Source organism: Ctenopharyngodon idella, chromosome 1 (assembly GCF_019924925.1).
Source record: "Ctenopharyngodon idella isolate HZGC_01 chromosome 1, HZGC01, whole genome shotgun sequence".
NCBI lineage: Eukaryota > Metazoa > Chordata > Actinopteri > Cypriniformes > Xenocyprididae > Ctenopharyngodon > Ctenopharyngodon idella.
Window position 1 is genome coordinate 12,046,287 of NC_067220.1, and position 16,008 is coordinate 12,062,294.

General features: G+C 34.4%; 1 protein-coding gene across 2 annotated transcripts in view; it reads left to right on the plus strand.

The window, feature by feature from the left end:
* Positions 1–15,821, plus strand: part of prkcba (protein kinase C, beta a) — a 43,280-nt gene extending 27,459 nt beyond the window's left edge. The window contains exons 10-17 of one of the 2 annotated variants that reach the window (XM_051859582.1): positions 602–775; positions 869–960; positions 1,814–1,876; positions 2,224–2,362; positions 2,456–2,536; positions 2,652–2,759; positions 3,843–3,983; positions 11,284–15,821. In XM_051859582.1, the coding sequence (XP_051715542.1) occupies positions 602–775; positions 869–960; positions 1,814–1,876; positions 2,224–2,362; positions 2,456–2,536; positions 2,652–2,759; positions 3,843–3,983; positions 11,284–11,436 (951 nt within the window). In that variant the 3' untranslated portion in view covers positions 11,437–15,821. Of the gene's footprint in view, positions 1–601; positions 776–868; positions 961–1,813; positions 1,877–2,223; positions 2,363–2,455; positions 2,537–2,651; positions 2,760–3,842; positions 3,984–6,555; positions 8,623–11,283 lie in introns of those variants that run through there. The other variant, XM_051918685.1, reaches the window with a different exon arrangement.
* Positions 15,822–16,008: the final 187 nt, after the last annotated feature.

Genomic DNA, 16,008 nt, shown 5'->3' on the forward strand with positions numbered 1-16,008 from the left:
GGTATTACTGTATTTTTTAATCAAATAAATGCAGCCTTGGTGAGCATAAGAGACTTTCAAAAACATTTTTAAAAAATTGGTTACACTTTATTTTAAGGTGTCCGTGATACAGTATAATTATACATTTAAGTACTGAATAATATCAATTAACGTACTTACTATATTACTATATATTAGGGTTCCGTGTAGGTTTAGTTGCATGTAATTATGCATAATTTACTGTCATTTCTACAGTGAGTACATGTAACATATGTAACAAGGACACTGTAAAATAAAGTGTTACCAAAAAAAAATCTTACAAACCCCAAACTTTTGAATGGCAGTGTATGTTTAGTATTTATAAAAGTTTTTAAGAGTCTGTTCTTTTTAAAGACTGGTTGAATAGTCAGAAATTTATAAGAAAAAAACAGCAACAGCAAATTTATTTATAAATGAAAAACATTGACAAAAAACGATGTCCTTTCTAGTCTTCAAATGATGTAATTATGGTCAAGTCAGTTATACATAATTAGCACTTTTATGTTAAATTTAAATAAACTATTACTTAATAATTCAATTATTTGAATCACTATCACAGTATTCATGCTCTGTCTTTCTCCAGGTGATGTTGGCCGAGCGTAAAGGCTCAGATGAGCTGTACGCAGTGAAGATCTTGAAGAAGGATGTGGTCATTCAGGATGATGACGTGGAATGCACTATGGTGGAGAAGAGAGTTCTCGCTCTCTCTGGCAAACCGCCCTTCCTCACCCACCTCCACTCGTGCTTTCAGACCATGGTACACATCACACACACAAAACAGACTCACATACACATGACAAACACTTAATAATCTCATACTCAATTGTGTTGTTGTTGTTGTTGTTTGTAGGACCGCCTTTACTTCGTGATGGAGTATATCAATGGTGGAGATTTGATGTATCAGATACAACAAGTGGGAAAATTTAAGGAACCCCATGCTGTGTATGTATTTACTCCCAAGCACACAAAACACTTAAATAATGACAAAATTAATTAGATAAATATTCATTTAATTATTTATTGAACAAAGTACTATTTTATTTTTTATTTTAAGACTGGAGTAATATCTGCTGAAAATTCAGCTTTGATATCACAGGAATAAATTACATTTTAATATATATTATAATAGAAAACAGTTATTTTAAATTGCAATAATAGTTTTTATTGTATTTTTGATCAAATAAACTTTTCTTTCAAAAGCATAAAAAAATCATACCAACCCCAAACTTTTGTGCGTATTTTAAAATTTAGGGAAAATAATAATAATAATAATAATAATACAGATAAATCAAATACAGTCAAACCAAAAATTATTCAGACATTTTTGATATTTTTGGTATATTTTTACTAGTGGGTGCAGGACACTATAGTTCATTTATGAAAGTGAGGATAGCAAAATAAAGTAAACTGTGACATATTATACCCAATAATTCTTCATACAGTGGACTACCAGTAAAATTGATAAACATTTGGAACCAAAATTTATTCAGACACTTTGAACTGACCATGTTTTGCTTATTTATCTGACATAATTAAGATTATTTTTTTCTGACACAGTTTAACTCTGAGATCTTGTCATATTTTATTACCATTTTTTTAAACTATAGTGAATAAACTGTATTAATGAATGAAATGTTAGGAATAAATTTTGGTTTGACTGTGTGTGTATATATATATATATATATATATATATATATTGTATACTACTACTGTATATACTACTGATATTTTGATTTATTCCTACAGCGGATCAGTAATTTAACTTGTTTTAATTCTAGTTTTTGTTTACCATCAGGTTCTATGCTGCAGAGATTGCCATTGGCCTGTTCTTTCTTCATTCTAAGGGAATTATTTACAGGTGACATGTTTGTTTGTTTGTGAGTGTATGGTGAAAAAAATTTGAATGGTGGAATCTAAGCATAAAAGTTAAATGCAACAATTGCAGAATTTAATAATCTGTTATAATAATACACAGTGTATTATGCACCTTTAACCACTGTAATGTAAATTGTCCCTCCAATTAATTTGTGTTATATTTTTTTAAACTAAATTATGTATAGTACCAAATATAATGGAATCAAATTTCTCATATTTCATGATGCATTGCATTGTTAGTAAAGAATCATACTCAAATTGTTGTGAGAGCAAATATTTACTAATATATGCATGTGTGTGAACTGTTCTTTGTGCCTTGGGTTTGTGTAGAGATCTGAAGCTGGATAATGTGATGTTGGACTCTGAAGGTCACATTAAGATCGCTGATTTTGGCATGTGCAAAGAGAACATGTTTGATGGGGCCACAACCAAAACCTTCTGTGGCACTCCAGACTACATTGCCCCAGAGGTGTGTGTGTGAATATATGAGTGTATTATGTGAATTAGAGCGAGTCCATGTTAATGTACACAAGGCATATAAATGCTCTGTCCTGTGTTACAGATCATTGCATATCAACCGTATGGGAAGTCTGTTGACTGGTGGGCTTATGGAGTGCTTCTGTATGAAATGCTGGCGGGACAGGTAAACTAATACTGCATTCATTCTAGGTCCAAATTCAGATTGGATGAGCCATTTTCATAAGTAATTATGTAATTGTGATAGATACAGTGGTACCAATGTTTTTCCACCACTTTAGCCTCCTTTTGATGGTGAGGATGAAGATGAGCTATTCCAGTCCATCATGGAGCATCATGTATCTTACCCGAAATCCATGTCCAAAGAAGCAGTGGCCATATGCAAGGGGGTAGGCGACACAGACAAGCACACACTTTATACATTTTTATCTATGAAACGTGAAAGTGACATGTGAAGGCCAAGTATGATAACCCATACTCAGATTTTGTCTTCTGCATTTAAAGGGTTAGTTCACCCAAAAATGAAAATTATGTCATTAATTACTCACCCTCATGTCGTTCTAAACCCGTAAGACCTTCGTTTATCTTCGGAAAACACAAATGAAGATATTTTTGATAAAATCCGATGGCTCAGTGAGGCCTGCATTGCCAGCAAGATCATTTCCTTTTTCAGTGCCCAAAAATGTACTAAAAACATATTTAAAACAGTTCATGTGACTACAGTGGTTCAACCTTAATGTTATAAAGCGACGAGAATACTCCAAGCTTTGAAGCTTTACAAATCTTTTGTTTCGAATCAGTGGTTCGGAGCGCCAAAATCACATGATTTTAGTAAACGAGGCTTCGTTACGTCAGAAGTGTTTCAAAATTTTAATAGTTCACGTGACTTTGGTAGTTTGATACTGATTCGAAACAAAAGATTCGTAAAGCTTCAAAGCTTCATGAAGCGGTGTTTTGAAATCACCCATCACTACATATTGTTGAATAAAGTCATCATTTTGGTATTTTTGGCGCACAAAAAGTATTCTCGTCACTTTATAATATTAAGGTTGAACCACTGTAGTCACATGAACTGTTTTAAATATGTCTTTAGTAGCTTTCTGGGCATTGAAATAGGAAATGATCTTGCTGGTAATGCAGGCCTCACTGAGCCATTGGATTTTATCAAAAATATCTTAATTTGTGTTCTGAAGATGAACGAAGGTCTTACGGGTGAGTAATAAATGACATAATTTTCATTTTTGGGTGAACTATCCCTTTAACCCATCCAAGTTAGTGCACACACATTAGGAGTAGTGAGTAGTGAACACATACACACACTGCAAACCATGGACACACACAGTGCAGTCATTTCATGCTGGTATTGAGAATCAAACCTGCAGCCTTCGGGTTACCAGTCTGACTCTGTAACCATTAGGCCACAACTGCCCCTATGCTTGCTTTCACTAACAGACAATCTTACATGTTTGTAGCTGATGACCAAGCACCCAGCGAAGCGTCTGGGTTGTGGACCAGAGGGAGAACGAGATATTAAGGAACACGCTTTCTTCCGCTACATGGACTGGGATAAGCTGCAAGATAAAGAGGTTCAACCCCCCTTCAAACCCAAAGCAGTAAGTAATAATACAGCTGTGTATGTTTTGTTTTGGTTACACGTTATTTCTATAGTCCACTTCCAACATTCTTCTAACTATAAGTAGCTTTGCAACTACATGTCAACTAGCAGTATTAGTAGACTGTCTGCTTAATATCTGCTAACACTTTATTTTGATGTTCCCCAACAGACATTCTACTGACTATAAGTAACTTTGCAGATACATGTCAACTTATTCTACTAAGCCTAACCATAACAGTCTACTAATACTCTAATGAGAGTTAGATGACAAAGTTACTTATAGTTAGTAGAATGTCTAAAGTGGACCATTGAAATAAAGTGTAGCTGTGTGTTTATCAGGAGGGCAATAAAAGTACAGTGGCATCTTTTTGACACTTCTTTCTCGTAGTACACTGTATTTTAGCTGCGGTGATAGAGCATATCTTAGTTATTTAAGTGCCTAATTTTCAGAGAAGATTTGGTGCATGTGGACAAGATGCTGTGGTTCCAACCTGCTCAGTGCAGGAAGTAAAGCGTCACAGTTCATGTTCCACTGTTAAACCACAAAGATTTTGTGAACACAAATATGTGAAAGGTTTGCTTTCAGATTCTGACTCACGAATGCTGTAGAAAACAACAATGGAGCATTTTAAGAATTTCACAATTTTGACTGTGCAGATTTTGCGGGTTTTTAGTGTTGTTTTGTTGTGGGTCCGAGTCTGATTCAGGATGTGGATATGCAGTGACCCCAAAACATATTCAGACACTTAAACCACACCAAAATGTATGAATGGCATTGATTTTAAAGAAGTATGGCACACTTTAAGAAGAACATTTCACAATAAAAGAAGTTAATAATGATAAAACAATACAAATTCTGTTTCAAAGCCAACCAGCTGCTTTGGCTTTATACGTGTATATATGTATGTATGTATGTATGTAAGATTTTTCTAATGTATTTAAAAGAAATGTCTAATGCTCACCAAGGCAGCATTTATTTGATCAAAAACAGTAATAGTGTACAATTTAAAATAACTGTTTTCTATTTTTAATATATTTTAAATAGTGCTGTCAAATCAATTAATCACGATTAATCGCATCCAACATAAAAGTTTGTAAATAATGTGTATGTGTGTGTGTGTGTGTGTGTGTGTGTGTGTGTGCGTGTGTATACAGGCACACATATATACAAACTTTTATGTTAGATGTGATTAATCACAATTAATGGATTTGATAGCACTGATTTTAAAATGTAATTTATTCCAGTGATGTCAAAGCTGAATTTTCAGCATCATTACTCCAGTCTTCAGTGTCACATGATCCTTCAGAAATCATTCTAATATGCTGATTTGCTGCTCAAGAAGCATTTCTTATAATTATTAATTTTTAAAACAGTTGTGTTGCTTAATATTTTTGTGGAAACTGTGATACAGTTTTTTCAGGATTCTTTGATGAATGGAAAGTTCAAACGAATAATTAAAATAGAAATCTTTTGTAACAAGGCTTTACTGTGACTTTTGATCAATATAATGCATCCTTGTTGTTTCTTAAAAAAATCTTACTGACCCAAAACTTTTGAACAGTGTATATATGCAATTTTATATTCATAACAAAGTTTAGTTCTAATAATTAAAGTGACAGAAATGCTCAAGAAAGCTTTCAAACGCTATCTCATTTGAGTGTTTCCATGGTAACTAGGCATTTAAAATCATGTGGTATATGTTAAGAGGGGCTAATGAGATTTTTAATGCATCTCACCCACTTTTTAGATCATTCCTAAACCCCTGCTCTTATTTGTTACAAACTGAATTTGATAGAGTATTTTAACATGTTTAATTTTATTATTTGCTGAATTTTGACTTCTTTGTGATGAGTCTTTGTGTGCAGATGACCATATAACAGTGCTGCCGGAGTCAGATTAATGTTAGATTGTCATTTTATTCAAAGTCTAAGCGTATATGTCTAATAATGCATTTGACTGTGGCCTGATTGGCCTGTTTAGTAAGCCACGCCCCCACTTTTTGTGACACGAGTTCAACGAATAAACATTTTAATGTTAAATTAAAATGATTTCATCCGTTCACAGGTAAGTGGTTTGAATACAGATCCCTTATTATTTGCTCACGATCCCTCTTCACTCTCTCACTTTTGTAATGCTTGGAATTTTCCAATTCCACGGATCACATTTTTCTGAATGCTGCACCTTCATCGCCTGAAAACAAAATGCTTCTTTAACATCTGCTGACTTACATTCTGTAATAGCAAAATAATTGGCAGCATCAGAAATATGTTTTTAACACAGAAAATGATGTGCATGAAATGTTTGCAGGAAGGTGATTGTAATACAATATGTTCATTCATATATTGTAGTTATGCAATACAGATATGTGCTCATCATTTTCTATCATTACGCATTCCCTCAATTAAGGGAATGTACAAAAGTACTGTTATTATTATCACACTTTTGGATGAATTTTTCCCATTTTTTTCCACGTTTGAGGCTTCCGTTTGTCATTAATTCTTCATTTGGTTGCTCATGCCGTTTTATCATTTTCCCATCCCATATCTCTCTTCTCTCGTCTTCTCCACAGTGCGGTCGAGACGCAGAGAACTTTGATCGTTTTTTCACCCGCCATCCTCCCGTCCTGACCCCTCCTGACCAAGAAGTGATTCAAAACCTGGACCAAGAAGAATTTCAGGGCTTCTCATACATTAACCCAAATTTTGCATCTGTGAAATCCAAGTAGCCAGTTTTAGCCAAGCACAATACAGGGACCAATGAGATTACAGATCTTGAAATTACATAGTTTGAATGAGCCAATGAGAGAGTTCAACCAGATTGATGGAAGAATGGGGGTTATTTCAATCTATTTTGTTCCGTCTTGCTTATTTCTTGTTTGATTTAAAGGATCAAGGGAAAAGATTGACTAACTTTGTAAATGAACTTATAAAGAGTGAGTGAGTGTGTGGCGGCTTTGCGAGATTTTGACTATTTGATGCTTGTATATCATGGACTGTGGTGTTACGGGTCTCAAAAAACTCAAAAATATCTGGGTGAATCCAGTGTCCAAGTCCCATTTCACCCCAAAATCATTATATTTTGCATAAAGAAATGAAGCTGTTTTGCAAGCATAACTTTTTTTTTTTGCATTGTGACATTATTGTCATGACAATTTAATGAGAATCAAACAAATAACATGCTTAACTGTGATGAAAATGTGCAAAAAAAAAAAATAGGCTTAATTGTTGTTATTCTTACAGAGCCCCGCACATGAAATGCTGGGAGAAAAAATATGTACATTGTGGCCACGAATTAAAAATTCGTTCCAATGACTTATACATTAGTGTTGTCAAAAGTGAGTCGATACTGAAATTTTAAAAAAGTGACGATACCAGTATTTCCCCCTAGCATTTTGAGCGGATTCTTAAACACCTCTGATTGGCCAATGTGTTCATGAGCTCAACAGATACAATGATCAACGCTTCAAAAACATGTTGTAAATAGACATATTTACACATACAGATACACAAGGGAGTGTTTAAAAGTAGGCGTCTATCAGCAGATCCTTAATATATCCACTCATAGACGGATCCACTGATAGACGCCTGCTTTCAAACACTCCCTTGTGTATCTGTATGTTTAAATATGTCTATTTACAACATGTTTTTGAAGCGTTGATCATTGTAGCCAATCACAGACATATCTGTTGAGCTCATGAACACATTGGCCAATCAGAGGTGTTTAAGAATCCGCTCAAAATGCTGGTATCGTCAGATTTTTTAAATTTCAGTACTGACTTGGTACCGAAAACGGTACTTCTGACAACAATATAATACATAAATACATTTACTAATTCGTTCCCTTGTTTTAAGTAAATCATACACACAATTTGTCCCTTGATTACTAATTTGTTTTTTAAATCAAAACAACATATTTTGTTGACGTAACAAATTAGTTCAACGTAGCCATGATTTACTGAAACGAGGGAACGAATTCTTAATTCGTGGCCATGGCATATATATTTTTGTCCATATGTCATGTCCGGGGGCTCTGTATATTCTAAATGTTTCTTATTTTTTTCAGTTTGGGGTGAAATGTGACCTGGACATGTCCTTGACATTTTTTATAAGATTCATTCATTGCTTCTGATGTAACATATCTTTAGAATTTCAAATATAGCTGCCAAATCTCTCTGTCTCCCCATAACATACACACACACTTACACAAATGCGCCTCAGATGAACCATTTACCACTTATTGATCAGGATGTTTACTGGGTCACCCCATTTTAGTGCTTTTTTCGGTTGGGTGTCGTACGTGTGTTTGTGTGAAACTGTGCCAAGTCAGAGATTAAAGTTTAGGAACTGGTCATACAACGTATAGTTTTCCAACCAGTGCTGCTTGGATACTCATAACCACATCCTTAAACCAACTGGAAATGATAGTGATGTAACTACAACAACTTAATTCCAGACATGATGATGTTGTAACTACTTACGAGAACATATCTTTTTATGTCTTTATTCTGCCAAATCTGTGATGTATGAATTTTTTTGACTTGTTACCTGTGCCTGGCAGTGTTTGGATCAAATTACTGTGAAACTGTGGACAGACTGTTTCTATAGAGGAAAATATATGAATATGTATTTGGAATATATTAATGATCTCTGTATGTCTGTATATTTTCCTCCTCTGTGTTTATTCTTGCACACACAAACAGTGCCGAAATGAAGTATATGGATACTAATATTTTAGAATATTAAAATATAGTCCATAAAATGTACCATAATTTGACAACATTACATTTTCATAGCTGCATTTACACAGCTGGTCTGCAATTTTAAGATATTTTTAAGATTTCCTAATGTTTTTTAATGTTTTTTAGTCTTTGAAAGAAACTTATTCTCATCAAGGCTGCATTTATTTGATCAAAAATACAGTAAAAACAGTAATGTTTGATTTCTATTTTAATATATTTTAAAATGTCAAAGCTGAATTTTCAGCGTCACATGATCCTTTTATTATAAAATCATTTTATTATAAATCATTTTAATATGCTGATTTGGTGCTCAAGAAACATTTCTGATTTTCTTATGGAAACCTGATAAATTTTTTTAGGATTCTTTGATGAATAAAAGAACAGCATTTATTTGAAAAATAAATCTTTTGTAACAAATGATTTTATCTTTTTTGCCACTTTTGATCAGTTCAATGCATCCTTGATGAGTAAAAGTATTAATTTCTTTCAAGAACAAACAAAAAACTTTTGAATTATAGTTTATTATCCATTTTGAGTATAAAGAAAGCAAATACCATCAGCTACAACGATACCAGATACCAGCTTGAGCTGGATTTTCCAGCAACCAAATGATGATTATAGATTTCAAAACATAAATTGTGATAACAGTGATTAATGTTTATAATGTGAATAGTTAATAAATAAATTTCAATGCAAGTACACTTTACTTAGTCTTAAAAATACGCTATCAACTCTTCTGAACTCACACACATGCTTAATTATTATATCGTACTAATAGCGTACCTGCAAAATAACCATCCGCGAACAGCAGATCCATGCGAGAAGAAAAGGAGTGTTTTGTATAAATTGTGCATTTGGACTTCTGGGTCTCATGAGAAAATGATGGTGCAGTTATTGAGTAGGTACAGGGACCAGACTCTCAAGAAGCACTTCTCTCCATGGGCCCTTATTCTTGAGCTGGTTTTGGGCCTCTGTCAGAAGGTAGGACCTTGTTGATTGTCCTGTCTTGAATGAAAGGGCATTTGGTGTCTCTGTTCCTGGTTTATGTGTTTAGCAGAACTTTCTTGAGCTGTTTGTCTCCAGTTGGTGGCTGGACTTGATGTTCAAACGTTCATCTCATTCTCATGGGTGTTTTTCAGATGTTAATGGTCCAGTCTGCTCTCCTCTGTACTGTCCCTCTGTTTTTTGTGGTTTATTCTGCCTATTCCAGATTGACTCTGAAAGTTTTGTTTGTCTTGAGTTTTTGATTCTGATGTATTAAGGTGTGGGTTCCTCTTCATCAATTTCCTCTTGGTCTTTTTTGCTGTTTATTACTTCTATCTGAATATCCTCTGTGATGTTTTTTTTGTGTGTGTGTGTGTGTGTGTGTGTGTGTGTGTGTGTGTGTGTGTGATCTTATAGATATGCGTTTATAACGACAGACGTTAGCTTTAAAGTCAACATAAAATCTAAACGGTCCCTATTTGCTTTCTTAAATACACATTCTTGATGTTTTGGCATTTTTTCCAAAGTGCCTATCATCAACTTGCTCCACTTAGTTTTCTGCTGATGTCACGAAGGCCTTGTGGGCTATTGGATAATGTTAACCAACTAGCAATTTCCCATGGATAAAGTTTTTCTTGTTGAATATCCTGTTTCAGTCAGACATTAACCGCATTTTGGAAGTAAATGCAATTTTGTGTTGACTTTAAAACCAAATTGTAATTTAATTTTTGCTAGAATAACTGTCTTATTGAATTGATGCTTAAAGCAAAAGTTGTAAGATGTGGTTTATGCTTTTCAAAAAAAAAATCTATCCCATTTTCTAGAGATGGAAAAATCAAAGTCAGTTCAGTTAAAAAAAAACAAAATGTTAAAAGAAAAAAAAATCTTGCAACAAAAATTGTCTTTTTTACAACAAAAATTGTTAATTGTTCTTTCACAATACAGTGATTAATGTTAATTTATGCAACTTCAAAATTTTGGGGTCGATAAGAATCTTTTTAAAAAAATTAATATTTTTATTCTGCAAGGATACATTAAATTGATCAATAATGACAGTAAAACAATTTTACAAAAGTTTTTTTTTTATTTCAAATAATTTTGAAATAAATTTATTTGAAAATGCTGTTCTTTTGAACTTTCTATTCATCAAAGAATCCTGAAAAAAAATTAATTATGGTTTCCACAAAACATTAAGCAGCTGATTTCAACATTGATAATAATATAAATATAAATATTTCTTAAGCAGCAAATCAGAGCATTAGATTTTTTTCCGAAGGATCATGTGACTCTGAAAACTGGAATAATGATGCTGAAAATTCAGCTTTGGCATCAGGAATAAATTACATTTTAAAATATTGTAAAATAGAAAACAGTTATTTTTAGTTATAAATAATATTACTGTTTCACTGTATATGCAGCACTGGTGAGACTTCTTTCAAAAACATTAACAAATCTTACTGACCCTGAACTTTTGCAGAGTAATTCTTACCTAAACAATTAATCCGGTATTACAAACGTTATGATCAGTTTGATGGTCACATTCATAACTCTTTCTCTTTTTTTTTTTTTTTTCAGAAAAATCGACGTGACACTGGGAATTTCGACAAGGAGTTCACCAAGATGGCGGTTGAGCTGACACCAACCGATAAACTCTTCATCATGAATCTGGACCAAAATGAATTCCAAGGCTTCTCCTACACCAACCCTGAGTTTGTTATCCAGGTTTAACACCAAACAGACTGTCTTATTACCCAGAAAGTATTATTTTGTCCCAGTGCATCTTGATTGTCCTCTCTCTTCACTTAAAAAGGCACAAACCCAGCAGGATCAAGCAGAACCAAATCAGGATTATACTCAGTTTTTCAACCAAGGCCTCAGAAACTCTTGATATTGAATTCGCCAGAGGAGAGAGAACGGTTATAAAAGAGTGTATTCATAGTCTCCATGAGAATGTCTTGTCTTTTCATCTCCAAGAGAATTATCCTACCTCTTTCTTTTATACATTCTCTCCATATATTCAGTCAGCGTTTTACTGCAGCCCCTCGTTTCCAAATGAATTCATCTGACAACATGCAGCACTAATGGCTTTTTCCCCCAAAGCTAATTAAGCCTTGCACAACCTTGAATCTTTTAAGTTAAAATCTGGTTTAAATTAGTTAAACATTTTGGTATCAATTCAAAGCAAAGTTCCAGTGCATCAGTAAATGATAGATAGGCAAATATCCTCAAGCATTTATTGCTAGATGTTCGTTTAAATGGATGATATCTTTCAGCTTGTTGTGAGATTCTCAGCATTAGCTTGCATTAGCATATCATTAGAAGCAAACAGTCAAATAATGATATCCATATGGCCTTTAGTTTGCTACTGGCATAATGGCTTCTGTTCATGAGATGCTCATGAACATTCATTATTTATGTCATGATAGCTGGAGGGAATAGCATAGGCCATCAGGCTTAATTTATAATTTACATGCAACTCAAAAGCACATAAAGCTTTGAAAATCAACATTTTTATATTAAAACAGATCACTTTAGTTTAGTGGCAAAAATATGTTCATTGTTTCCCTTATTTTACATATCATTTGGTATTAAGAATATTTTAAATAAGTAAAAAATCTGATATTAAAACAGTCTCAAAGGTGCAGTAAGCAATTTCTGAGAATTTGAAATCAACCCAAACAAACACACCCGTCCCTTCTTTGCTCCGCCCTCAAAAGGCACAAACGCGCAATGCAAGAAGGGATGTCTCCTTATCATTGCTGAAGCAAAGAAAAATAATGCTTCACAAAAAATAAAGTGAAGATGATAAACGACAAAAAAGAACAAAAAATGAACAAGAGTACAGCAGAGTTTATACAAGCAAGAGTTGGTTGTTAGTCGCCAACAGCAGAACAGCTCCAGACAAACAACGACACTCAAAACTGTCCTGCTACTCAAGCTAACATTACAACAACAGCATATCTTGGTTCTGTGAAACATAGCAAAACCAATGTTACTCACATATGTAGCAGAACAACACAACTTTGGCATCTGTTTTCAGGCCTCCCCACTTAGGTCTCTCCAGTGCTGGGAAGCTTTTCTTATATAGTTCTGGCATGAAACTCTAGATGGCACAAGCTGATTTGGTAGCGATCACGTCATTATCTACATAGCACAGTTGATTGGTTGTTGTTGCATCAGCAACCAATGAGCTTCGGCTCAACATTCAAACAAATACCAGCAGTGTTTGCTGTTAGCAGTATGCGGCACACTTTCAGAAACCCTCCACCTTCCCCAGCTCCACCTGTATAGATCTGCTATGGGGTTAATTTATGTACATTACATGTGCAGCAGCAGCATGTCTTACATGCTCACAGCAATGTCTGTGAATGTATTGGCCGTAGCAAGTCTCGGTACTCGGTACAGCAGCGTAGCAGATCTTTTCCGCCAAGATCAAATACATTAACATTGCCATATTCACCACCATGCCAATCTCTGTTACCATACCACTCTCCAGAGAGTTGTAATGACATAATTATAATAACACGAGTCCTAAAGTCCTTGCCTGATCATATCCCTTCTTCTTCCAGTGATATTCCTCTGACCTTTTCTCTTTTGTAATGTCTCTCAGCCATCTCTCTTTCTACAGTCTTTCTTCAAATCTCCCTCTTGCTCACTCTCTCACTCTCTCTCCTCCCCCATCATCATGAGTGGACACACCCCCTACTGCTGATTGGCTACAAGCGTGTTGTGGTGCTCGGTCCGATCCACTTTCAACAGCGTTTCTCAGAAATCGCTTACTGCACCTTTAAAGGATTAGTTCACTTTAAAATGAAAATTAGCCCAAGCTTTACTCAGCCTCAAGCCATCCTAGGTGTATATGAGTGTAGCCACCTTCCGTATTCAACGTATGCAGAAAGTATAAAACTCTTGCAGTTCACAAAGCTTACGCTACGTCCTACACCTTCCCTATTCAACTTACAGAAAAAGTGTAACTGACGTGACGTCAGTTTATACTTTCTCCGTAACTTCAATACAGAAGGCAGTCTGGCAGAAGCTAAATATTTTACTTCATAACTTGTTAAATATGAATATTTTTTTCCACAAACGCATCACTTCGCTTCAGAAGGCCTTTATTAACCCCCCGGAGCCGTTTGGAGCACATATTTATGAAGGATGGATGTGGATGGAATCACTTTCTTCAGCTCATACTCATTGATCCCTATCACTGCCATTATAAAGCTCGGATGCGTCAGGATGTTTATTAATATTTCTGCGATTATGTTCATCAGAAAGAAGAAAGTCATATTCACCTAGGATGGCTTGAGGGTGAGTAAAGCTTGGGCTAATTTTCATTTGAAAGTGAACTAATCCTTTAAATCAATTAATGGGCCAATGTGAAAAACAGTTATGACATACGAAAGTCACAATAACAAAAAGTCGAATTTGTTTATATATGTGATTTTTACATTTTAATCTCCTAATTTTGAGGTTTTTGTCATATTTGATTTTAATGCCATAGTTTCTTTTTAATCTCATAATAATTAAAATTTTTTACATTTTTAAATTTTGTCTTTATTAATTTTTATGTCATTTGTGACTTTTCTGTCATAATTTCACCTTTGTATGTCATAATTATGATTTACCAAAGCATGTTTTTTTCCGTTATGTGGCGGAATTATATTTTTACTGAGAAGTTTACATAATGCCTATTTTGGGGTTAAAAAAAAAAACAGTTTGAGAAGGAAACTTTCTGCAAGCATGACACAAGCAGTGACTAGCAAAAATTAATATTAAACAAATAGATGAAAAATAGCTTGTGAATAAAAGGGATAATGAGACATCTTTGAGGGCACAGAACAAATGATATTGTATGATATTGCAGATTTTTGATTTGCAAACTGATGCCCTGATGTATTGGTAAATGTTATAATGCACATTCAACCTTTACTGTGTTTAAAGTATTAAGTTTTACCATGTATTTTCAATTGATTTCCAAACAGATGACGGGTGCGTGCGGTTGCAGTCCTTGATAAAGTGCGTTAGTGCTGTTAATGGAATTGGCATCAGAGGTTGTTCCATGCATATCACAGGCTGCAGAGAATGTGATTCATACTGTATGAGCTGAAAAACTCCAACTCCAGCTAACAGTCTTGACTGAAACCCTAATGTGCCATATATTTTGTTGGGGAATCTGCAGTGTTTAGGGAGCTCATTGTATGCCATGTGTCTGTGTTAAACAGACTCCATAAGGAGTTTTAGTCTACCCTATGCATGCCTGGTAGAGCCCGTTCTCTTTAACTCGGTGTTTACTTATTAACCAAGTGTGTCAGTAATGGTTGGATCTGTTGTAGCATAGATCCTTATAAGGTTGATGGTGTGTAAACATTTATATTTGTTAACGTTTCATTTTGTAATTAGATGAAATAGAAATATAAGTATTCTAGTCTTCCAAATGAAAACACATTGTGTGATCATGTAAACAGTGACAATTTAAGTATAATCTGCTTTTCCTGAGGCGATACATGGAAAAGTGGGGATACTGTAAAGATATTGTATAATATTTATTGTATAGTGTATATGGAAGGATAAATGTTTATGAAGGACCTGTAGCCTGAACTACAAAGATGTGAAAGCCAGACCGAAGGATAGAAAAGCTGTTATCTTAACTGGATGTTTTATGAAAAAGACATCAGAAAGTGCAGATACAATAAGTGCGTATACAAACTGACAGCCTTGCTACCGTTCCTGTCCTAAATCGCTTTGGCATGATGTGCATAACTGTAAATTAATAATGTGGCCTTTAAGTGATCAAAGTAATTGTCACACCTTTGAAAAAACGTGCATATTTTAGCATTGTAAACCCCTGGCCCTGGTTAATTTTTTAGTTTTTCTATCATGTTTTAATGATGAAGACTTTAAAGGGCTTCCTGTACAAGAATCAAACCCCCAAAATGAGTTTTTATACTATGCAAGACAGATGCATGTCAACAACAACACATCAACATTAACATCCAGACAGCAGCAGTGGTTGGCTATATTGGGGAGGGATATCGCTGGTGATTGCAGAGATATTTTGCATGTTATTTATTTATGCTATGTGGATTATTAAAGCTGAACTTTTCAAATGCCAATCTGTGTGTTCATAACTTTTGTAAGATTGTGTTATGAGGTTAAAAGGTTATGAGTCATTTTAGCCCTGTGGGGCCCATTCACAAGAAACTGAGGAATTTGTATCTGAAAATTATAGGATTTTTTTCTAGCATTTTACTTTAAAAAGTTACTGCTTAACTTTGCCACAGACGTTGTCGAACCACAATA